This window comes from Martes martes, assembly GCF_963455335.1.
Source record: "Martes martes genome assembly, chromosome: 7".
Taxonomy (NCBI): domain Eukaryota; kingdom Metazoa; phylum Chordata; class Mammalia; order Carnivora; family Mustelidae; genus Martes; species Martes martes.
The window spans coordinates 117,720,088-117,744,198 of record NC_137894.1 but is presented as its reverse complement, the minus strand read 5'-3'; the positions used below and the strand labels follow the sequence as shown (position 1 = coordinate 117,744,198).

The 24,111-nt window shown below is 40.4% G+C and overlaps 1 protein-coding gene across 5 annotated transcripts in view; it reads left to right on the top strand.

Moving 5' to 3' along the window:
* The window catches only part of TTC8 (tetratricopeptide repeat domain 8), a 57,997-nt gene extending 43,148 nt beyond the window's left edge, over positions 1-14,849 (top strand). For all 5 annotated transcript variants that reach the window (XM_080809170.1, XM_080809173.1, XM_080809174.1 and 2 more), the window contains 5 exons: positions 5,837-5,976; positions 7,314-7,488; positions 7,787-7,909; positions 11,938-12,021; positions 14,234-14,849. In XM_080809170.1, coding sequence (XP_080665296.1) covers positions 5,837-5,976; positions 7,314-7,488; positions 7,787-7,909; positions 11,938-12,021; positions 14,234-14,350 — 639 coding nt within the window. In that variant the 3' untranslated portion in view covers positions 14,351-14,849. The remainder of the gene's footprint in view (positions 1-5,836; positions 5,977-7,313; positions 7,489-7,786; positions 7,910-11,937; positions 12,022-14,233) is intronic.
* Positions 14,850-24,111: the final 9,262 nt, after the last annotated feature.

Sequence of the window (24,111 nt, the reverse complement as noted above, 5' to 3'; positions counted from 1 at the left end):
ATATTTATATATTTGAAAATATTTTTTAAATCTTTTATATATTTGAAAATATTTTTTAAATCTACATTGACAAAATTTATTCTAGAGTTAGTATAAATTAAACAATTCTAATGCAGGAATAGATTAAAGGAGCAAAATAGAGTCTATGTGTGTTCATACACATGACAATTTACAATGTTGTAAAGACTGCCTATTAAAACCTATTAAAACCAATCGGATTATTGGATTATTTAAAAAAAAAAGAGCTGGAGAAATAATGATTTCTTATACTAAAAGCATCTATTACTGCCAGATGACTCAAAGATTTAAAACCATAAAAGTTCCAGAAAAAAAGACACAGATGAATTATTTGTATAAACTTGGAATGGGAAGACCTTTCTAATTGTCAAGCTTTACAGATATTTTTTATGCACTTTTAAACTTTATTTTTGTTATAAGAATGTGTGTGATTGTTATATGTCCAAGTATAACCATGTTTGCTTTAATGGCTTATGAGTTTCATGACATTTTGGAAAAATATTTATACTGATTTCATAAAACCGTTCACCTATGTTAAAAAATAAATAAATAAATAAATAAAATAAGTGTGATAGAAAGTCGAAAGCCATAACAGAAAAGATTGAATTTGAGAAGATAAAAGTTAAATTTTCTATAGAGTTAGATAAGTTTTTTATAAAGTTAAGTTTTCTATAAAAAGAAATAGGGGCACCTGGGTGGCTCAGTCTGTTAAGCGGCTGCCTTCAGCTCAGGTCACAATCCCAGGACTCTGGGATGGAGCCCCTCATTGGGCTCCCTGCTGGGCAGGAAGCCTGCTTCTCCCTCTCCCACTCCCCCTGTTTGCGTTTCCTCTCTCACTGTGTCTTTTTCTCTCAAATAAACAAATAAAATCTTTAAAAAAAATAGAAATAAAACCAAAACAAATAAACAGTATAAAAATATCCAACGGGGAAAATATTTGCCATACCTGAGACAGACAAAAGACTACTTTTAATTTCCTCAATCTATACATTGCTTAAAAGTTGCTGAATTTCAGGTGGTTTCCAGATTGGTGGGAGAATTACACATGCGCATGGACACACACGCACAAATGTGGATGCACACAAACTTACAAGTTCTCATTTAGCCAAAATTGTAAACACTTACGGAAACGAGGTGTTTCCTTAGAGCAGTTGTGGGTCAAAATTGTGGGATGGCTTTTGCGTAGGCCCTTGTTTTCCTCCTGGCCTGCATCACGGCTGCTGATCCTCTTCATGCAAGTAAAATCACCCTAGAGATGAGACAGCAGCCAATTCCAGCTACATTGTGGCTACACCAAAATGCCTTTCATACTGGGGCTCAGTAAGACCCATCTGGAAGAACTTAAACCATCCATACTTTTCCTCTGAAGGAAATGTTTATAAACACCAGGACTTCCTGGATTTTGAACTTAAGTCCCATCAGCAGACTCGTTTAATCTAAAAGGAGAAAGCAGAGTCAGTGCCCAGAGATCTCTGAGCCGCATGTCTGCCCCTAGCTCTCCTGTATCCAGGAGGACAGTTTCCCATCCAAGCCCCCATTACACAAGCCACTAGTAAAAGGACAAAAGATAAGATAGGAAAATGGGCAAATGACATGAATCGGCAGTTTACAGAAAAGGAAATATAAAGAGGTGGTATATTAAATGCCTAACCTCAGTCATAATTGAAGAAATAAAAACTAAAATAATGAGATGCCTTTTTTGACTTAATCACGTTGACAGAGATGGAGAAGTTCCATGACATGCAGGGTTGTCAAGGTTGTGAGGAACACACCCCATGTATAAACACTGCTGCTGGGAGTGTATGTTGGTACAACCCATTTGGAGGCTGTTTGCGATTACTGATGAGATTTCCTAGCATGCATACTGTGGCCCAGCAATTTCACTTGTAGAATTTTCCTTAAGGATATTTTCATACAAGTTCAGAAAGATATGTATGAAAGGACGATTTTATAGTATTTTTATAGCAAAAAAAAAGAAAAAGAAAAAAGAAACAAATGCTTCATCAAAAAGGGGGTGGTTAAATAAACTGTGGTCTATATAGATGGAAAACTTCAGAAATATAAAAGTAATGGGGTAGAACCCTTTGTGCTGATATGGAAAGAGTCAAGACACCGAGTGAAAACAATGAGCCGTGTATCAGAATGTACAGAATGAAAAAAAGAAAGAAAAAAAAGTGTAGAATGATTATGTTATTATGGTTAAAACTTGCATACATCTACACTTATGTAAACAAAATTTCTTGAAAAATGCCCAAACTAGAGGCACCTGGGTGGCTCAGTCAGTTAAGCGCCTGCTGTCGGCTCAGGTCACGATCCCAGGGTCTGGGATTGAGCCCCACATCGAGCTCCTTAGGGAGCCTGCTTCTCCCTCTGTCTGCTGCTCCCCTGCTTGTGCTTGTTCTCTATCAAATAAATAAAATCTTTAAAAATATATAATAGAAAAGTACTCAAACTATTCACAGAACCTCAGACTGGATTTGGAGAGGGGACTATTACTTTTCATTTTATAACCTTTTGCAGTGTTTAAATTTATTTAGCATAAGCACACATTTTACAACAACACATTTAAAAAACTACATGTGAGGTTGCCAAAAACATAAATTAGTTTCAGTCCAAAATTCCTCAAGATGACATAAATTATATGCCTATCAATCAAGTATATAAACATTCCAAGGTAATTTTATACAACTGAAAGCCTTGAAACAATTATCCATTCAGGCTGGAGTCTTTTTGCATTAGGCTGAATCGTGTCCCTCTCAACTTAATATGTTGGAGCGCTAACCCCCAGTGTGATGGTATTTAGAGAGAAGGCCTTTTGAGACCCTTGTGGGGCCCTCATGGTGGGATTAATGCCCTTAATAGAAGAGACACCAGAGTGTGCTAGTGCTTGCTCTGCCATCTGAGGACACAGTGAGAAGGTGGCCCTTTGTAAGCCAGTAAGAGAGTCCTCCCTAGATCCTCACCATGCTGGCATCTTGGTCTTGGACTTACAGCCTCCAAAATTTGGGGGAAATAAAGCTCTGTTGTTTAAGCCACCTAGTCTATGGTATTTTGGTGTACCAGCTGGAGCAGACTAATACACCAACTTTGACAACAGTAGCACTGAAGCCTTGCACGGTGGGATGTTGTTGCCCTGGAAACCAGAAAAGTCATGTTCCTTGGAACCCAGGCTTCTCAAGGCCATTAGGCTCAGTTAGTCGCTGCCTAGGTATGGAGATTATTCTTTGGAAGGACAGTATATTAGTCTGCTCAGGTTGCTGTAACAAAATACCATAAACTGGGAGGCTTAAAGGACATATATTTATTTCTCATAATTCTGGAGGCTGGGAAGTCTAAGATCAAGATGCTGGCTAGTTCCTTTCCTAGTGAGGGTCCTTTCCATAGTCTGTAGATAGACACCTCTGTGTACCCTCACATGGTAGAGAGAGAGATCATCTCTCTGGTATCTCTCTCTCTCTCTTTTAAGATTTTTATTTTTTTGAGACAGACAGATGGAGAGAGAGAGCAGGGGGAGGGGCAGAGGGAGAAGCAGCCTCCCTGTTCAGCGGGAACTCGATCCCAGGACCCTGGGATCATAACCTGAGTGGAAGGCAGACACTTAACCAACTGAACTGCCAAGGTGCCCTTGGTGTCTCTTCTTTAAGGGCACTAAGCCCTTTCATGAGGGCTTCATCCTGATGACCTAGTTACCTCCCAAAGACTCCACTTCTAAGTACTATCATGTTGGAGATTATGGCTTCAGTATGAATTTGGGAGGGACACAAACATTCAGTCTATAGGAAGGAGGGACTATAGGGGAGAGAGTTAAGGTGCTCATCTATTTTTTCCTTTTAAGTTTTACAAGGGTTTTTTTTTTTTTTTTTCCACCAAAAAGTAGAAAATACACTTCTGGTGAAATTCTTTATTATTCATGCTTTTCAATAGATTCTTACATTCTTAAATTATTAAAGACTATTTGGAATAGTTGCATGTAAAAGCAGTATAAAATTCCGGAGAGAATGAACTCCCAATTAATGAATGTATCAACAGCCTTGTGTTTTGAAAAAAAAAATTACTTATTTTTCAGCTATAAACAATGAATGAAAAAGCCTCTTCTCTTAAGGAACTAAATCCTGGAAGACCTTTGAATAAGAATTTCAAATAGAAAGTATGTGAACAAAAAAAAAAAAAAAAAAAAAAAAAAAGAAAGTATGTGAACAAATATACATACAGAATGAATTTGGATCAACTCATGAATGTTTTATGGAACTAATATCAACCCCCTTCACTCCAAGCTGAGAAACAACTGCAAGACAGAAATAAGATTCAGAAAAACAGAAGATAAACCACTAACTTATCACTGATAAAAGCCAAATTGGAGCAAGTGACTTTAGCTCTGTGACCAAAAGGACTTAATAGAGTTCTGCCCCTGAGTTAGACAGCCTGATCCACCCAGATCACAGACATGACCGTATGACCTGCAGACCTTCTCCGCCCAGAGAGCCTGCTGCACATGGCAAGGCAGAGCAGCTGGGCACGTCGCAGCAAGGTTGGCTTCCAAAGAGATGCAGAAGGGGCTGAAACGAGCATGCTGAGATTGCCTTGTGGAATAAGAGAGGAAGAATGGGAAGAAAGGCCCCAAATATTTTAATACCAGCATTTCTCAAAGTGTGGTCCAGGGATTCCCTGGGGTCCCTGAGACCCTTTCAGAGGGTCCACAAGGTCAAAAAGGTTTTCATATTACTAATATGGATGAGATTGGGGATAATATTAATGACTAATTTTTTGATATTGAACAAAATGCATTTATCTCTGTACTGTCCCCTCAGTTGTGCTATGAACCTAAAACTGCTCTAAAAATAATAATAATAATAATAATAATAATAATAATAAAGTCCTGAAATTAAAAAACCATAGTGAAGTCCATGGAGGTTAAAAAAAAAGTTCTGTGTGATAAGAAAGTATTCTGTGGTTCTTCTTACAAACAGTGGAGTGTCTTAGATTTGATAAAATGTTATGAAAATCTAATGAGAAGTAGGAGTTCTCATATGATAAGACCAAGTGAGAGTCCCATAGTATGTGTCATATAAACTGAGAGGCAGAAGAGTTATGTGAAGTGAAGGCATTAGAGATATCTCCATGAGGACTGTGGAGCCTGCACTGGCCTTGAAGGTGAACTTGAGAGCTAGGACATTAATAACACTGAATGCATTGACTTACGATTACTGAGGGGGGACTCCGGCTCTGCCTGCTACCATTCTTCCCCACTTCGATGTATCCTGTGTGGAGCCATTATTCTTCAAAAATGTAAATACAGCCATGTCAACTCCTCTGCTCTATCCTTCCCTCCTTCTCCCTCCTTGCCTTTTTTTTTTTTTTTCCCCAAGATCTTATTCATTTGAGAGTGAAAGAGCAAGAGAGCTAGCCCAAGCTGGGGGTGGGGGGCAGGGGCAGAGGGAGAGGGAGAAGCAGACTCCCCGCTGAGCAGGGAGCCTGACGCATGTTCCATCACAGGGCCCAGATCACGACCTGAGCCGAAGTCAGAGGCTTAACTGACTGAGCCACGCAGGTGCCTGTCTCCTTGCTTTTCTTCCTATCAGTTATACTTGTCTGACATTATATCGCCCATCTGTTCATTCGTTTGTCTTCCTTGCTAGCTGTACCCTCCTTGAGGATAGCTAGCTTTGTCTTTTTGTTCATATTGTGTCCTCAGGGCCTAGAACACAGTCTGGCACAGGATAGGCTCTTAATATTTGTTGAATGAATGAACATAAATCAGCCAGAAGAAAAGTAATTTCTTGGCACTGAAGTATTGCTCTTCTGTCTCGATGGAGAATAGGAAATGAACAATATTTCATCAGCAGCAGAATACTACAAAGAAGTTCTGAAACAGGACAATACTCATGTGGAAGCCATTGCCTGCATTGGAAGCAACCACTTTTATTCCGATCAACCAGAAATAGCTCTGCGGTTTTACAGGTGTGCTTTACAGTCTCTTTGTAGAAATTTCCTGTGAAATATCAGTACAGCAGCAATAAAGACGGAGTGGACATGCAGACAGATAATATATAGGCCGTATCTCTAGGAGACTAACCATTCAAGCACCCAGAGGTTTTATGAGCATTCAGGTGACATGTAAGAATTTGAAAACGCATTGGTATTTGGCATCTTGTGGACATGTACCTGGATAAGTGAGTTTTTAACGCCATGTCATCGGATGAGTTAGCTATTTTGTTGTCAACGAACAACTTTTCAATAGTTCCCGGAAACACTTCTCCCCATCACGGCTTCCCTTAATACCACCACACAGCATATAAAGACCCTGAAGCTGAAATAGTGACGAAATTTGCAAAGAGCATTGGGTACCAGGTCCTGAGCCCTGACAAGGACCTGAAACAGGTTCCCCTGTTTGGTGAAGTATTGTCAACTCCTGTCCAGATAAGTTTTCCAAGGCTAAAAAAGTTCTGATCTCTGGTTCTCTTTTGAGCGCATTCTTATTTCATCCTACAGATGGCTTCTGAGATTAATTTTTCAAATTTTGATTTCCTCTTCTGCCCTTAGGTAATATACAAGGAAATAACTGGCCGCTGACAAGAGTTCTTTCCAAATACATGTCAGCAGCATAAACTATGAAAAAATGAATGCTGTTTTAGGCATAGGCAGCTGCCTCTACTCTCCCATCCCAAAAATGGGTCATGGGTTCCTCAGAGCTGCTGAGGTGGATTTTCATTTGCTTATGTAAACGATCTCGTCCTTGGGGATTATGATGAGTAGAAACAAATGGGTTTTTTGAGCTCCAGCATGAGAGCTCAGCGGATAAGGTAAGGATCGCACTGGCGGTCTTGTCGTCCTTGGTGGAAGCTCACTGGAAAGTCAGTAGACACAGCATATCTATACCGCAGATAACCAAAACCAAGCTTCAGATTAGCTGAAAGCTTGAAGGTAAATCCTAAACACAGCCCTCAAATTAGAAGGTCCTAGGGGTTTACTGACTGACACCAAACCTCTATGAAGCACAATGTTGTGGGTTTTACTCTATGCGACTCTTGTGTCTTGGGTCTTTAACAGTTTTTTGGGGGGGAAAGAACGTATGTGAGTTGATTCTGACCTTGCCTCTGATACACTGCCCATGACTAGGACCTTTAAAAAAGACATGCTTTTGTATTTGCTTTGACATTTTTTTCATTTCCTATAATACTTTGTATTCATCAGGGATGTTAAAAGTTATAAAACATTTCTAACTTTATTTAAAAAATAGGTCTTAATATTTATCGAGTTGGTCTGACACCAAAATATGTGTGCTCTTTTTCGTAAAGGCGACTCCTGCAGATGGGTGTTTATAACTGCCAGCTTTTTAACAATCTGGGGCTCTGCTGCTTCTATGCCCAGCAGTATGATATGACTCTGACCTCGTTTGAGCGTGCCCTTGCTCTGGCTGAAAACGAAGAAGAGGCAGCTGATGTCTGGTACAACCTGGGCCACGTAGCTGTGGTAGGCTGTTTCTCTGATGTAATTTCTGGTATAGAAAAGGCAGCCGTAAGTTAGTTTGAAGAAATGTTCAGGTAGCGTAAATCCAGATTTGGTTACGGTCTTCTGTAGCAACTGGGCGATTTCTGAGAGTCACCCTAGAACTCATTTCCTCAGGTTGGATCCTCGTACGTACAATTCACACTTGATTATGATCGGTACTTGTTGCTTGGTAGCAGAAAAGACACAAGGAAAGAAGGGAGGAGATGGTGGGTGGAAACGTATGGAGCTGTGTGTGCGAAAACCTGCTTTTCTGTTCAAGGGCATAGGAGACATGAACTTGGCCCATCAGTGCTTCCGGCTCGCTCTGGTCAACAACAACAACCACGCCGAGGCCTATAACAACCTGGCCGTGCTGGAGATGCGGAAGGGCCACGTTGAGCAGGTCAGTGAGCTACTGTGGTTCCGTGGACGATCTGCTTTCTTCAAAGAAGAGCTCTCAGGTGTAGCTGTCTTTATATGCTTCAGTTCATTTATTTTTAAAGATTTATTTGAGAGAGAGGGGTCATGAATGGGAGGGAGCAAAGGTAGAGACAGAGAATCCCAAGCAGAGTCCCCGCTGAGTGCAGAGCCTGGGCTCGATCCCAGGACCCTGAGATCAGGACCTGACCTGAAATCAACAGTCGGTCGCTTAACCCACTGAACCACCCAGGCACCCCTACATGCTGTAGTCAAAAAATGAGCTCTAGAGACTGACTGACTGGATTTGAATCCCGGCTCTGTCACATATTAGTGATGTGACTTTGGACAAGTTACTTAACCTTTCTATTTTCTCCTAACCTTTAGTTTTATCAGGACAAATCTGTACCTCCCTAGTTCTCCCTGGCCTTAGTGAACGGTTCATGGTTCCCAGTCCCCCGTCCACCAGCAGGGTGGTCCAGCCAAAAGCCTAGGAGCCACCCTTGAAACCTCTCTGTCCTAGTTGCCTCTCGCTGCCACCCCAGGCTCATGGCATTCGGCAGGCTCCGCCAAGTTTTACCTCCAAGCCCCATCCCAGACCTGGCTACTTTTCCCCGCCTCTGCCACCCTTCTCCAGACTGCCCTCCTCTTTTGCCTGGACTCTACGACAACAGTCTCCTTGCTGGTCTTTTTTGTCTCTACTTATGAGCAAGTAGTTGTACCCTAGACCACGCCCTCCTCGCAACAGTGAAGGGATTTAAAAAAATACAAAACAAAAAAACAAGAATGCTTTTATCACTACTTTGCTCAGCATCCTCCAGTCTTTCCTTTTCACTTGGCATGAAATGTGGATTCAGATCTTGGCCTACAGGGTCCCACATAATCTGGCCTCTGGGTCTCCCTCCGACCACATCTTTCATCACTTCTCCCTTCACACTGACTTTTGGACACATCAGCTGCCTCCCGGCTCTGCAGATACGCTGTGCCTGTTCTTTGTTAACAGCCTTTGGGATGTTCTTTCAGATCCTGCCGTGACTTTTCTTTTCGTCAGTCGGGTCTTAGCTTAATCACCACCTCCTAAGAAAGGTCATCTCGGATGTCAGTTTAAAGGAGCCCTCAGGCACTATCACATCTCCTCCTATTTTTTTCCCTCACAATACTTATTTTATCAGATATGTTCATATTTATATGTAGAATGGAGCATGGCCGCCATGTGAAAATAGGGACCTTCTTTGTCTTCCAACTGCTGTATTTTTAGCATCAAAACAGTGCCTGGCCTACTGGGTATCTACCCTAAAGATACAAATGTAGTGATCTGAAGGGGCAGGTGCACCCGAATGTTTATAGCAGCAATGTCCACAATAGCCAAACTGTGGAAAGAACCTAGATGTCCCTCAACAGATGAATGGATAAAGAACATGTGGTATATATATACAATGGAATACTATGCAGCCATCAAAAGAAATGGAATCTTGCCATTTGCAATGACGTGGATGGAATTAGAGGGTATTATGCTGAGCGAAATAAGTCAATCAGAGAAAGACAATTATCATATGATCTCCCTGATATGAGGAAGTTGAGAGGCAACATGGGGGGTTTGGGGAGTAGGGAAGGAATAAATGAAACAAGATGGGATCGAGAGGGAGAAAAGAAAAGAAAAGTCACGGCAGGATCTGAAAGAACATCCCAAAGGCTGTTAACAAAGAACAGGCACAGCGTACCTGCAGAGCCGGGACTCTTAAGAGACTCTTAATCTCACAGAACAAACTGAGGGTTGCCGGGGGTAGGGGGTGGGGATAGGGTGGCTGGGTGATGGACACTGGGGAGAGTATGTGATATGGCGAGTGCTGTGAAGTGTGTAAGCCTGATGATTCACAGACCTGTATCCCTGGGGCTAATAATACATTATATGTTAATAAAAACAAAACAAAACAGTGCCTGGCATGTGATGGGTAGTGAGTGTGTAGTTTTGAAGCGAATGGACAGCATAGACAGTGAGGTAACAGCAGTACCTGAAGGTCTTCTGGGAGGATGAGCAGATCATGCACGGAAAGCACTGGGCATGGTAGCCTCGTACTGAGCACACACAGATGCTTAATACATTATATTATGTAAAAAGTTTAAAATGCTAAATATCCTCCTACAATATTAATGACAATCAAGGAGAGATAAGTAATACATACCAGACTTTAAAGATGAAGAAACAGGGACTCAAGGAAGGTAAGTAACTTTACCTGCAGACATAGTGTTAACCTCCCAGCTAGTCTCCTAAGCACCGTGATGAACTTGTAACACAACAAGGAAAGAAGCATCCTTGGATGTTGCCTTTGTTTCACAAATTCCCGCAAATAAGATGGGTTAGTATTTTAGAGACAAAAACTAACTACAGGGCCTCTTGAGCAATTCAGAATTAGGGGTGCTGACCCTCTATGTAGTGGAAAATCCAAGTATTACTTTTGAACCCCCCAAAACTTAACTACTAAGAGCCCACTGTTGACTAGAAGCCTTACCAAGAATGTACACAGTCAATTAAGATACATTTTATGTCATACGTACGTACACTGTATTCTACAATAAAGTAAGCTAGAGAAAATAAGACGTGATTAAGAAAATCATAACGAAGATAAAGTACATTTACAGTACTATATTTATTGAAAAAATCCACACCTAAGTGGACCCATGCAGTTCAAACCTGTGCTGTTCAAGGATCGACTGCACTCTAAAATGGGAACTTACATGGCGAGTGCTGTGAAGTGTGTAAGCCGGACGATTCACAGACCTGTACCCCTGGGGCAAATAATACATTATATGTTCATAAAAATAATTAATTAAAAACAAACAAACAAAAATAAATAAAGTAAAATGGGAACTTGTTCTGTGGTGGAACAAGTGCTTTGGGGAATTTTCTCTGTTCCCATGTTGGTGATTTTGTTTCCTACTTAATTACACTTGCTCTACTATGAACTGATTTGAAAGGCTTTGGTAAAAGTTTTCATGCTACTAACCTTTTTTTTTATTATTAAAATTATACCTTGATTAAAACAAAAATAGCTAATCGTAAAAAAAATCAATATCTACCATCCCATATGTTATTTCCCATTAAACAAAAAAAAAAAGCTATGTCCACAGGTCATGGATGGAGGTTTTGGGTTTAGTTACAAACTGGAGGGGTGCTCAGCAACTTGGAATAGTGAGTTTGTGGTCCTAACTATCCTTTGAGCCTATAGGGGATGCAAATTTTGTTTTTTGAGTACTTGAATGAACAAAAAGTTTGTCATTTTCAGTTGCAGTCACTTGTTATTTTGAGGTCAGCACTGTTATAAACGCTCATCACTGTCTTCCAGCACTGAACTGGGGGCTTGAAAATTTACTATGGTTTTTTTTTTATTGTTGTTATTATAGCATTAGAGAACAGGTAATTAGAAGGCTAAGAAATCAATCAGCAATAAAAGCTAGGTTAATAAGGCTTTTTTTTAAGCATTGAGAGGATTATATTTTGACTTGTCATATTGAAATATAAACTTCATTAAGAACTGTAGTTCTCGACTTTAAATCTACTCTTAATGTGCTTCATATTTTGAAGCAGTTTTATCATTAATTTTGGCAAGATGTAAGTATTAATTGTATTTCAGTAAGTCATATTTCACAAGGAATGTCACCTGTATTTCTCACAGGATCACATTTATGAAGGTCTTTTTTTTTTTTTTAATATTTTATTTATTTATTTGACAGAGACACAGAGAGAGAGGGAACACAAGCAGGGGGAGTGGGAGAGGGAGAAGCAGGCTTCGGGCTGAGCAGGGAGCCCAATGTGGGGCTGGATTCCAGGACCCTGATATCATGACCTGAGCTGAAGGCAGACGCTTAACAACTGAGCTACCCAGGCGCCCCTATTAAGGTCCTATATCGGGTAAAGGATTCTTTTACCAAAAACAAAACAAAACAAATCACAAATATAGTGCTGATAGATGCTCATGTACTTTTGGTCCCCCCCCCCTTTTCTTTTTAATACAGGCAAGAGCACTGTTACAAACCGCGTCATCCTTGGGACCCCATATGTATGAGCCACATTTTAATTTTGCAGTGGTCTCTGACAAGGTATTCTCTTTATCGACTCATCATCCAGTCTTTTTCTTTTTCTTCCTTGGGTTTTACAAAAAAGTACAGATAAATAAGGAAATTATAATGATGTTTTGAAAGAAATGATTTTTTAAATATTATATGCACCTTTCACTTCAAGGGACAGTTTAATAAACTTTAAAGCAATTTATCACTGGATATGGACTAAACTTACTATTATAGATTGCTTTATAGATTGTTATCAATTGCAGAATTATTTTATTTTTATTTTTATTTTTATTTTTTTTTTATTTTTTTTTTTTTTAAAGATTTTTTATTTATTTAACAGACAGATCACAAGTAGGCAGAGAGGCAGGCAGAGAGAGAAGGGAGGAAGCAGGCTCCCTGCCGAGCAGAGAGCCCGATACGGGGCTCCATCCCAGGACCTTGGGATCATGACCTGAGCCGAAGGCAGCGGCTTTAACCCACTGAGCCACCCAGGCGCCCCAGAATTATTTTATTTTTAAAATAAGACATTTAGGCCTGAAAAATATACTCATTAAGTAACTTCTGGTTGAGGAAGGATTTAGTCATTGGGTTTTATAGCAAAGAAATCTTGTATTTTATTGTAGACCATGTTGCCATCAAGGCTCTGGCATAATTACTATAAAATTAGGGATATGAGTGAAAGCTATCTTAGCTATGAACAATGTGGGAAAAATACAACTGTTAATACTATGTTACAAGTCAGTTAATATGCAAGAGCTAAAAGGAATCACGCCATTTTCAATAAGAACAACAATAAAAGGTATCTAATAACTAATTTTTACTGAGAAATCTTCCTTTAACATGGAAAGTAAGTTTGAAGGGTAAGGGAGTGGCTAAAAGTGTTTGCTGATGTAAAGACACTCCGAAGACATTATGAAAAGGTCATTTTTCAAAGCACAAACACGAAGCCATCCTCACTTTCATTTCTGCTTTGGAACCAAGCAGTCCTTTCTAAGTTGTCATTTTTGAGGGCTTGTCAAGTGCCAGCCACTGTTCCTGGGACTCTACACACCCTCTCTGATTCTCCCAACAAGCTGTCATGTAGGTTGGCCTTCCTGACTCGTTTTTTCATACAACTGATGTTTCATTTATTGAGCCTCTGCTATGTGCCTGGCACTGTTGTCAGCATAAAGGATGTCAGCTGTGAATAAAACAAAACCTCTACCTCATGCAGCTTACATTCTAACAGAACCCAAGGCTGGTCGAGCTTCAAAGGCTCCCCTAGAGTCACATGGCCGTGGCGGGGTCAGAATTTATACCCAGCACCCAACAATCCCCATGTGTTTTCCACTGCCCTGCATGGCCATTTACTTAAACCACAAAGACTTGATAACTCTTTTTCACTTTATCACATTTTAATAATATATAACTCAAATGAGATATTTCTTTAAGCAAAATGCTGTATTTTCAATAAAATAAAATGGTATGTTAAAAAGAAATGCTATGAGTTAAAACACAAATTTATGTTTTTAATATGTTCTACGTGTTTCAAAACAAACAAAAAAACCCTGCCAGAATTGAATTATCTAGGTTTTGTGTGTGCGCACATACTAAAAAGCTCTCGCTTTTTATAAACGTATGCATGAATCCAGATCTATTCAGATGGATCCAGATACTGTGTGCTTTTCTCTGGGACTGGACTTTAACACCAGCTTTATTGAAAATCAGATACCCTTAATAAACTTCTAAAGACAGATATCTTCTCCCACATTACTCGGCTAGCTCCGTTTAAAATCTCCCTGAGCATGTTATTTTATCTTATGTACAATCGTTTTTGCTTGAATTTTCTGTCTAAAAGATAATGCCCTAACCACAGTAACTTTATGGCACATTACAAATCGTTGTCCAAGGGCTTTTGGAAACTATACAGAGCTGGCTGTTGTAGAATGCAAATGTTATCTTATTTTTATAATACTACCTGTGACAGGAAAAGAAAACAAGGTTTATGAATTTGTAACTGGACAGCTGTAGTGGAGCAGAAATTATTTGTGTAATTGGCTATTTTATTTCTCTCCTGTTTTTCAAGATTGAATTGTAATCTAGGTGAAAGAATTCTAAAATCAAAGTGGCATAATCCAAGCAATTTACCCTTAAATCCTTTAATTTTCTACAGTGTAAGGTAGTACTTTTTTTTTTTTTTTTAACTTTCTTACTCATTTTTTCCTGGTCTCATCCTGTGGTCTTATTCTGGTATTTCTTACAGATTGGAGATCTGCAGAGAAGCTATGTTGCTGCTCAGAAGTCAGAAGCAGCATTTCCAGATCATGTGGATACCCAACACTTAATTAAACAGCTAAAGCAGCATTTTGCTATGCTGTGACTGTCCCTCAGACCAAGTATATTCTTGGGCATAGGATATATATGAGGGGGCATTACACAACGGAAAAAGTAGTATGTTTTTATATATCTATCTATCTATCTATATATATATATATATATATGCTATACAGACTTGTGCTTAATACTAGTGAAGAGGACATAAGGGAGTTTACATAAGAATTCATAAGCAAATTTTATAATAACAACTTGTATAGTATTATAAAAGATAGGATTTAATGTTTGTAAATAGATCGTGAAGACTTCTCCCATATTCTGTGGTAGATGTTTATAAAAATGTTTACAAAACATTTTCATGAATTTCCTCGAATTTTTACAAATGCATATTTTTAATGTTAAGCTGGCCGTTAGCTAACATGTAGCTTCAGAGGTCTGAAGTCACCATAAAGATCACACTTCCTTGGGTAGAAATGTGTATATTCATCCCAGTTAGAGACTTTATTTAGAACTTAAAAATTGTATTTAAAACTATTTCTCAAAGGCTTTACAAGACACTACACATTTTCTTATATACTATGCTTTAAAATAAATCAGTATTTAATATACCAATATTCTGACATTCTTCATGAGTTTTTATTTTAGACATCTCAGCTAAAAGAAGTTTTTCAGAAGTCCTGTGACCTTAGAAATCAAGTCGTTATTTTAATGTTACTTGATGTACCACCAATTTTGTATTTCCCTGAGAAGCTATTTATGGACTATCATATTATCAATATAAGACTATCGGTATTAGAAACAGAGTCACAAGCCCAGAGCTCCACCTGCGGTCAGCCCGGAGGTTAGGCCAGATCCCAGGACCCTGCACTGCAAAATCCTGGAAAGACTCTTGAACTCGTCTCCTCCCATATTCAGTGGAATTCTCATCCATGCATTCACACAAGGAAATGTGTCAAAGGGACAAAGCCACTCAGTCAGATTTAGGACTGTGGGACCCCTCACTGTTATTTTTTCAGTTTTTAATGTCATGAAAACTATTTTACAGATAGTTGTTTCTGTTCAGATTAGCTGAAAAAGCTGGGAGTTCGAGGAATGAGGGCAGGGATTTCAGAGGATGTGTGTCGAAGGTCTTTGCGGCACAGATGACCAAAGCCAGGCCTGGGGTCGCCCTGCGGGGCGGTGGTGCGGTCACAACTAGAACCAAAGACTTTGTTCCTGTGCTGTCCCTTTTCCTGCTTCTCCAGGATATGCTAGTGCTTAGCTTTTTAGCTCATGAGAATTTCCTCAAGTGCCATCCAATGTCCTAATACTGTATTCAATATTTAGGTTGAAATTTTGTCACGTGAATCACTTAAGCTAAAATAAGCGCTAACAGCAGCTTGCATTTATGGAGGATGTTGTATGTGCCCAGTACGGTTCTAAGCGCTTGATGGGGATTATTCCTTTGATTCCCCTGCAGTCCTAGAAGGTGCTGTTACTCCTGTCTTACTTGGCAGAAAAATGAGGCACAGAGAAGTCAAGGAACTTGCTCAGGGTTATGAAGCGTGGAAGTGGCAGAGCTGGGATTCAAATGCAGATAATGTGGGCCCCCTGAGGACGTGCTCTTAGCCCTCCTGAGAGATCACCTCAGGGTTTCTCCTGTAAATAAAGCTACCCCCACTTCAAATGAATGTTCTACGCATTAATAAGATTGGATAGTATGGGAATATTAACACAGTAAAAAATAAATGAGTCAGTATTCCTAAGGTAACATGGAGCTATTTTTGTCTGGAGTTTATGTTAATTCAATGTGAACAGCAATGCAAAGAATGAGTCAGGACGGCTCCGGGCGTAACGATGGCTGAAAAGAACAGCATGCAGCCGGGGCGATATACATCGTTGTAATAGTTATTTCTGGACCTCGTCTCTGGCTTTGGTGCCAACATTTTCGTAGAAGGAAGGTTACCAGTTGTCTTCTGCCCTGGCTTAAAAAGTTCGAGTTACAAATTGCTCCACCAAAATTAACATCATTGAGCTTCCCACTGATGAAAAGAAGACCTGGCAAGACCCCAGCCAACACAGTAACTGCTGGGGTTGGAAGGTCTTCCTTTCCAAATAGGTCACGTCCGAACCAGTCCTCTACGGTTCTCATTGCTCTGTTACATTTCCGAATGACATGCCCCAGCGTCAGAGCCCCCAACATCATTTATGGCCTAGAGATAAGAAAATTCATAAAGAGAGCACATCACTACACTTTTAATGTGGTTTCCACCACTAACTCTTCCTTAACATGAGGGATTCCTATCAAGAGCTTTCAACTGGGGTTGAGTTTAAGCATTCTGAAAAACACAAAGATTTCCGAAATATTGTTGGAGGACCCAACACTGGAAAAGAATGAACCCAGAAATGGAGTTGAGTTAAAAAGCCATTACTGGATAGTTTTAAGTTCTAGGGGACAGATAAATGGGAATGGTCTGCGAATATGTTCCAGACTCCCAAAATGGTTATCGAGGCTCAGATATTAGGGGAAAAATTTGATTCAGCAATTTGAAAACTACGGCAGTTCTACATCTTTCCACACAGACGGCATTCATCCTATTTTTGGCTGACAAAAAACTTAACATTTCTGAGAGATGCTGTGATTTTATGTCCTTGATATTAAAGCCAAATTCTTGAGATGAAAGAACAATACTATTTTCTGCACTGTGACCCTTCCCCATCCCCGAATCCTGACTCGTCAGGAGTAATTTCTTAGTGGAGTGTAAAGAACAAAGCTCTTGGAGAAAACCACCACTTTATCTCAGGGAAGAAAAGGCCAAACTTAGATACATTTTAGGAAGACAGGTTTTTTTTTTATTTAGATAAAGCAGACCCTTCCCCAGTATTTGAAACACAAGTTTCTGTGGGCTCCAAGATTCCACACCTGCCGATGCCTTGCACCTCACAGGTCGCTCTGCTGGAACAGCTTCAGTTTCCTTCTTTACAGGATTGTTTCTTTTTCTAAAATCGCGGTCCCTTTAAAGCTTCTCCCTTTCAAGTACTACCCTATCTCCTTTGTCATAACATCTTGAAAGAGCAGGTGATGTTTGTTGCGTACTTCATTTCACTTGTTCCTTGGCCCTTTTCAGTCTGGCTTCAACTCCAATCGCTGCTGGAACTCCTCCCATCGAGGTTGTTAATAACTCCCATTTAGCAAGTCCAAAATATTTTTTTGTTTTAACATAACAGTTTTTGATATTCTTTATATACCACAGAATTCTCTCTTTTAAAGTGTACCATTTGGGATGCCTGGGTGGCTCAGTCAGTTGAGCGTCTACCTTCAGCTCAACTCATAATCCCAGCATCATGGGATCGAGTCCTGCATCGGGCTCCTTGCTCAGCGGGGAGTCTCCTTCTCCCTCTGCCTGCTGCTCCCCCCGCTTGTGCTCTCTTTCTCTCTCTCTCTCTGACAAAGAAATGAATAAGATCTTAAATAAAGTGTACCATTTGATAGTTTTTAATATATTTACAGTTGGGCAACCATAATTATAATCAATTTTAAAAGACCTGTATGCTGAAACTATAAGAAAACTACAAGACATTCACGAAAGACACTGAAGATGTAAATAAGTAGAAAGATATTTTGTGCTCATGAATTGGAATATTGTTAAAATACCCATGCTATCCAAACAATCTAAAAATTCAATGCAATCCCTATCAAATTTCCAATGACATTTTTTCACAGAAATTAAAAAAAAAACAATCTTAAGATTTGGAACTACAAAAGAGCCTGAGAAGTTAAATCAATATTGAGAAAGAATAACAAAACTGTAGGTGTAATGTATCCTGAGTTCAAACTATATTACAAAGCTGTCATCAAAACAGTACGGTGTTGGCATAAAAATGGGTACACAGATCAATGGAAAGCAATAAGAAAAAGGGGGAAAGGACAGTCTCAAATAAATGGTGCTGGGAAAACTTAACAGCCGCATCCATGAATGAAACTGGAACACTATTGTACCCCATGCACAAAAATCAAGTCAGAGCAGAGCACCTGAATATAATATCTGAAACCACAAAACTTCAAGGAAAAAAAAAACGTAGTTAGTAAGCTCTTTGACATTGGTTTTGGCAATTTTTTGCTCCTGACACCAAAAGCATAGGCAACTGAAGAAAAACCAGTGGGACTACATCAAACTAAAAAGCTTCGGCAAGCAAAGAAAATGATCCACAAAATGAAAAAGCAACCTACATAACAGCAAAACATATTTGCAAATTATATATCTAATATGGGGTTAATATTCAAAATACATAAAGAACTCATACAACCCAATAGCAAAAAAAAAATTGATAAAAAATGAGCGGAGAACCTAAAGAGACTTTTTTTTTTTTTTTTTTAAGATTTATTTATTTATTTGACAGAGAGAGATCACAGTAGACAGAGGCAGGCAGAGAGAGAGAGAGAGAGGGAAGCAGGCTCCCTGCTGAGCAGCGAGCCCGATGCGGGACTTGATCCCAGGACCCTGAGATCATGACCTGAGCCAAAGGCAGCGGCTTAACCCACTGAGCCACCCAGGTGCCCCCCTAAAGAGACATTTTTACATGGAAGATAAACAGACGGCCAACAGGTACACGAAAAGGTACTCAACATCACTATCGTCAGGGCAATGCAAATCAAAACCACAATAAGAGATTATCCCATACATGTTAGAATGGCTATTATTATAGGACGAGAAATAACAAGTGTCAGCGAGGATGAGGAGAGAAGGGAACTCTCGTGCACTGTTGGTGAGAATGTAAATTGGTGCAGCCACTATGGAAAATAGTATGGAGGGTTCTCAGAAAATTAAAAATAGAACTGTCATATGATCCAGACATTCCATTTCTGGGTATTTATCTGAGGGAAGCAAAAATACTACCTTGTGGAGTGCCTGGGTGGCTCAGTGGGTTAAAACCTCTGCCTTCAGCTCAGGTCATGATCCCAGGGTCCTGGGATCGAGCCCCGCATCAGGCTCTCTCCTCAGCAGGGAGCCTGTTTCCCCTCTTCTCTCTCTGGTTGCTTGTGATCTCTGCCAAATAAATAAATAAAATCTTAAAAAAAAAAATACTACCTTGAAAAGTTCTCTTGTACCCTCATGCTCATTGCAGCATTATTTGCAATAGCCAAGACATGGAAGGAACCTAACTGTCCACTGTAGTAATGCTGTGTTGTATATTTGAAAGTTACTAAAAAGAATAGATCTTAAAAGTCTTCACCACTGAAAAAATATTCTTACTATGTGAGGTGATAGATGTTAACTCCTTATTGTGGTGATCATTTTGTCATATGAACATATATCGAATCAACGTGTTGTATGTCTGAAACTAATGTGTTCTGTATCAGTTAAACTTCAATTAAAAAATTTTAAAAACGTAATGGAAGTTTTAATGTTTTGTATTATGAAGTGATGACGTTTCGCATTTTAAAAGTCTATCCTCCCAGATCAGACATGTGGAAATTTTTTCCTATCGGAAGTGCTTATTCTCACTAGTTTTATATCTTACCGGAGCTACCTCCCGTATTGTATTTTGACTTTTTTCTTTTCTGTGGAAAACAGGTGTAGATAAAAACCAGGTGCAAGTAAGAATTTTGGATGGCATCAGTGGAGTAACTACAGGAAAAGTTAGAGAAGCACATTTTCTGCCCAAGAAAAGACTTTCAAAGTTATGTGTTGGCCGAGTTACTAATTTCCAAAAATTTCAAGAACTACGTATAGCACGTAATGGCAAATGGATTTTTGTTATAAACTGAACTCTCTCAGTTCTTTGCAGTGTCCTGGGGTCAGGTTCAAATCTACCTGGAATTCCACACTTTTCCCACCTTCCCTTTATGCCACCAAACATAACTACTAGTTCTCAGCATATTGAGAATAACTGCATGAAAGCTTAGGATCCCTTCAGAACCAGCTCCCTCAGGAAGTGCACCCTGATTGGGCGGCATAAACGTCCCCTACCTCTGAAGTCCCACAGCAGCGTGCCTGTACCATGCAGGTGACAAAGGAAGACGAAAAAGAGGGGAAAGGGAGCAAAGAAGAGACGGCGCAAACTGAAAACGAACAGGATGGTCGGTTTAAACTTAACCGTATCCATAATTGTATTAAATGTAAATGGCCTGTCTTAGCGCGGGCTGCCGTAATAAGCCCACCACAGATGTGGTGGCTTAAACAACAGAAATTTATTTTCTTACAGTTCTGGAGCCTGGGAAGTCCACGACCAAGGTGTCAGCCAATTCCGTTCCTGGTGAGAGCTCTCTTCCTGACTTGTAGATGGCTGCCTTCCTGCCGTGCCCTCGTGTAACAGAGAAAAAGAGAGTTCTGCTGTGTTTGTCTCATTTTGTAAGGGCACCAGCTGTACTGAATTAAGGTCTCAACCTTATGAGCTCATTTTACCTTCATGACCTCTTTAAGGCTCTATCTCTGAATGTAGTCCTATCAGGGGTTAGGGCTTCACGGATGAATTTGGGAGGGCACAATTCAGTCCATAGTCTGGTCTAAATGAAATGTGGTTATCCCCAGTTAAAAGGCAGAGATTTTCAGACTGGCCAAAAAAAAAAAAAAAAAAAAAAGAAAGAAAGAAAGAAAGAAAGACCCATATACAAACTACCTACAAAAAAACACACATTAAATGTAAAGCCATGAATCGGTTACAAGTAAAGAAAGGCTATACCATGCTATATGAATGTCAGGTGAAGAAGGTTTCTGAGCAGCCAGAGGACAGAGAGGCTAGGGAGGGGCCTTCCAGGCAATGCTAATGGGTGAACACATTTGGGGGTCACTAGAATATGAATTTGTCGGGATGGAGCTGGGCAGTAGCAGCAGGAGCAGGCTAGTCATGACAGCAAAATTTGAAGGCCTAGGAAGAATTGGATCAGAAGGTTTCCAGTCCACAGTTAAGGAGTTCAAGCTTTACCTGAGTTCAGGTTGAAGAGGAGGCAGGTGTTTTGTAAGAATTGATGTAGAGGGGGCACCTGGGTGGCTCAGTGGGTTAACCCTCTGCCTTCGGCTCAGGTCATGATCTTGGGGTCCTGGGATCGAGCCCCACATCGGGCTCTCTGCTCAGCAGGAGGTCTGCTTCCCCCCCCCACCTGCCTCTCTGCCTGTTTGTGTTCTCTGTCTGTCAAATAAATAAAAATTAAAAAAAAAAGAATTTATGTAGAGGCAATGTTTAGGATCAGCTGGAGAATATAAAGTTGGATATAAACTTTAAGTTTTCTGGGGAGAGTGTGAAAATGAATACCCTTATACTAGATAATAAATAAAAATCTCTCAGCTGCATAGTACGTGCAACCAATCAGATAGTTTATGCCACACTTCTTCGTGGATTCACTCTTTTGTCCTCCCATTCGCATTCAAAAGCATAAAAATTGCCTAGATGGCTCCAACTCGTGAGTAGCACACTGAATATCACAGATGGTGCTTCATTAATCATGGTTTGCAACAAGTAGTGTTCTTAACAAGATTGCTATCTTTTTACAAATGCAGGGCTTCTAGTTATGTGATATTTTTGTATTTCATGAGACAGGAATTTGGGGGAAATAAAAACAGTAATACTTACCCCAGGCTACAGTTTTTTTCCATTATAGTATTTGTTACAACATTAGAATTAGTGTCTAGGGGGAAGTGGTGGTTACTCTGATGTATTCTAAAGTTTGAGAACCAATTTGCTAGGTGTTTTTTTTTTTTTTTAAAGATTTATTTATTTATTTATTTGAGAGACAGAGAGAGAGTATGGGGAGGGAGAGGTGGAGGGAGAGGCAGAATCCCAAGCAGGCTCCCTACTAAGTGCAGAGCCCGACATGGGATTGGATGCTGGACTCCATCTCATGACTCTGAGATCATGACCTCAACGGAAATCAAGTGTCAGACACTTAACTGACTAAGCCACCAAGGTGGCCTGCTAGGTGGTTTCTAAGAGCACCTTTACCTTTAAATTCCTCAAAAGACGAACTATCGAAGTTTCCTCAAGAAGAGATAGATAATCTAAATAGCCTTATATCTATTAAAGAATCTACCTATTACTACAACTCAAATGAGAGATGTCCAGGAAATCTCCAGTGGGAGATGTTCCAGCTTCCCTTGGAGAGAGGACTTCAAATTGAAAGATTCAGACTACCTTTCAAGACCCTCATGATATACTTGTGAACAGAGGTGGGGAGAGAGAACACCATAATGACAGGTCATTACTATGGATTAGGTGCCCATTGCTTGTAATCTTTACAACTCTACAAATTAACTGACATGATTCCCATTTTCCTGGTGATAACCTCAGAAGGATTACCTACCATTCCCAAGGTCATCTGGATAGTAAAATGCAGAGCTGGAAGGAGGGGCACCTGGAGGGCTCAGTCGGTTGAGCAGCTGACTTCTGATTTTGGCTCAGGTCGTGATGTCAGGGTCCTGGGATTGAGCCCAAAATAAGGCTCCATGCTCAGCGGGGTGTCTGCTTGAGTTTCTCTCTCTCCCTTCTCTCTGCCCCCCCACCCCCTTGCATGCACTCTCTCTCTCTCTCAAATAAATAAATAAATAAACCTTTAAAAAAAAGATTGATTTTTTTTTTGAAAAAGAGCTGGGAATCTCAGCCTCTTGGTGTGCTATCTCCTTTAAGCCAGTTAAGAACAGATGAACTGGCAAAAGTAGAAGACAAGGAAAGAGCTCCCCATGAATACGATAAACGTCAAGATGAGATGGAACAGGGGCGCCTAGGTGGCTCAGTGGGTTAAATCCTCTGCCTTCGGCTCAGGTCATGATCCCAGGGTCCTGGGATCGAGCCCCATATCTGGTTCTCTGCTCAGCAGGGAGCCTGCTTCCCCCCTCTCTCTCTGCCTGCTTCTCTGCCTACTCGTGATCTCTGTCTGTCAAATAAATAAATAAAATTTAAAAAAAAAAAAAGATGAGATGGAACAAATGGTTCACACACATGAGAGCTCTCCCGTGTCCTATTTCCATGAGTTATATAGGTCACAAAGTGCTTGTATGATCTTCTCTGACACTGTCAGCTGCCCTGTGGGCCTGGCCGTCCAGCAATTCGGATCCCCATCTTACAGATGAGAAACAGAAAGTTCAGAGACATAAAATGGTCCCCCCACAGCTACCCAGCTGGTGAGAGACCAAAGGAGGATATAATGCTTGATTCCCCACTAGACCAGTACGTTTCCACCTTCCCAACCAGGCAGCCCTCTAATAACGTAGACACCCCCTGGAAGGCAAAGCTGAATGTGTTCAAATTCCCAGGCTAGGGAGTCCTGTGACTGGACATGGTCACCTCAAACAGCGCTGAGCACATCTTAGTTACATTACAGTGAATAGGCATGGACGAGGTTCATTCATTCGAAAGGCAGCGGGAGGAAGTCACAAATGACTCTGACAGAAACAGGAGGCAGTACACCCCCTCCATGCTGACCTGCCAGTTCTTACAGGGGACTTAGTCTGGTTTTATAGCCCCCGACAGGACGTCAATCGGGAAAAAAAAAAAAAATTCTCGGGAACTTCCACTAAAAACAACACAAGTTCTCACGACTTGCCCTGTGTTCTTGATTTCCCAGGACAAGGCTCCTTAGTTTCATGTCCTTGAAGCTTTTTAGCCAGCAGCTTTTCCAGGTGCATGGTGACATTCACTAACAGGGGCCAGCGAGGTGGCAGAGCTGAGAAAGTCACCCCAAGAGGTCCCCAGCGAGCATGACATTTGAGGCTGGAGCCTTCTGGTTTGTTCTCCTTAAAAGAGCCACGTGGAGCTTGCAACTAACCCCAAAGCATATCTGTATTTGTTTTAATATAAAAATAACATATCCCTCACATTTTCACACAAAGCAGC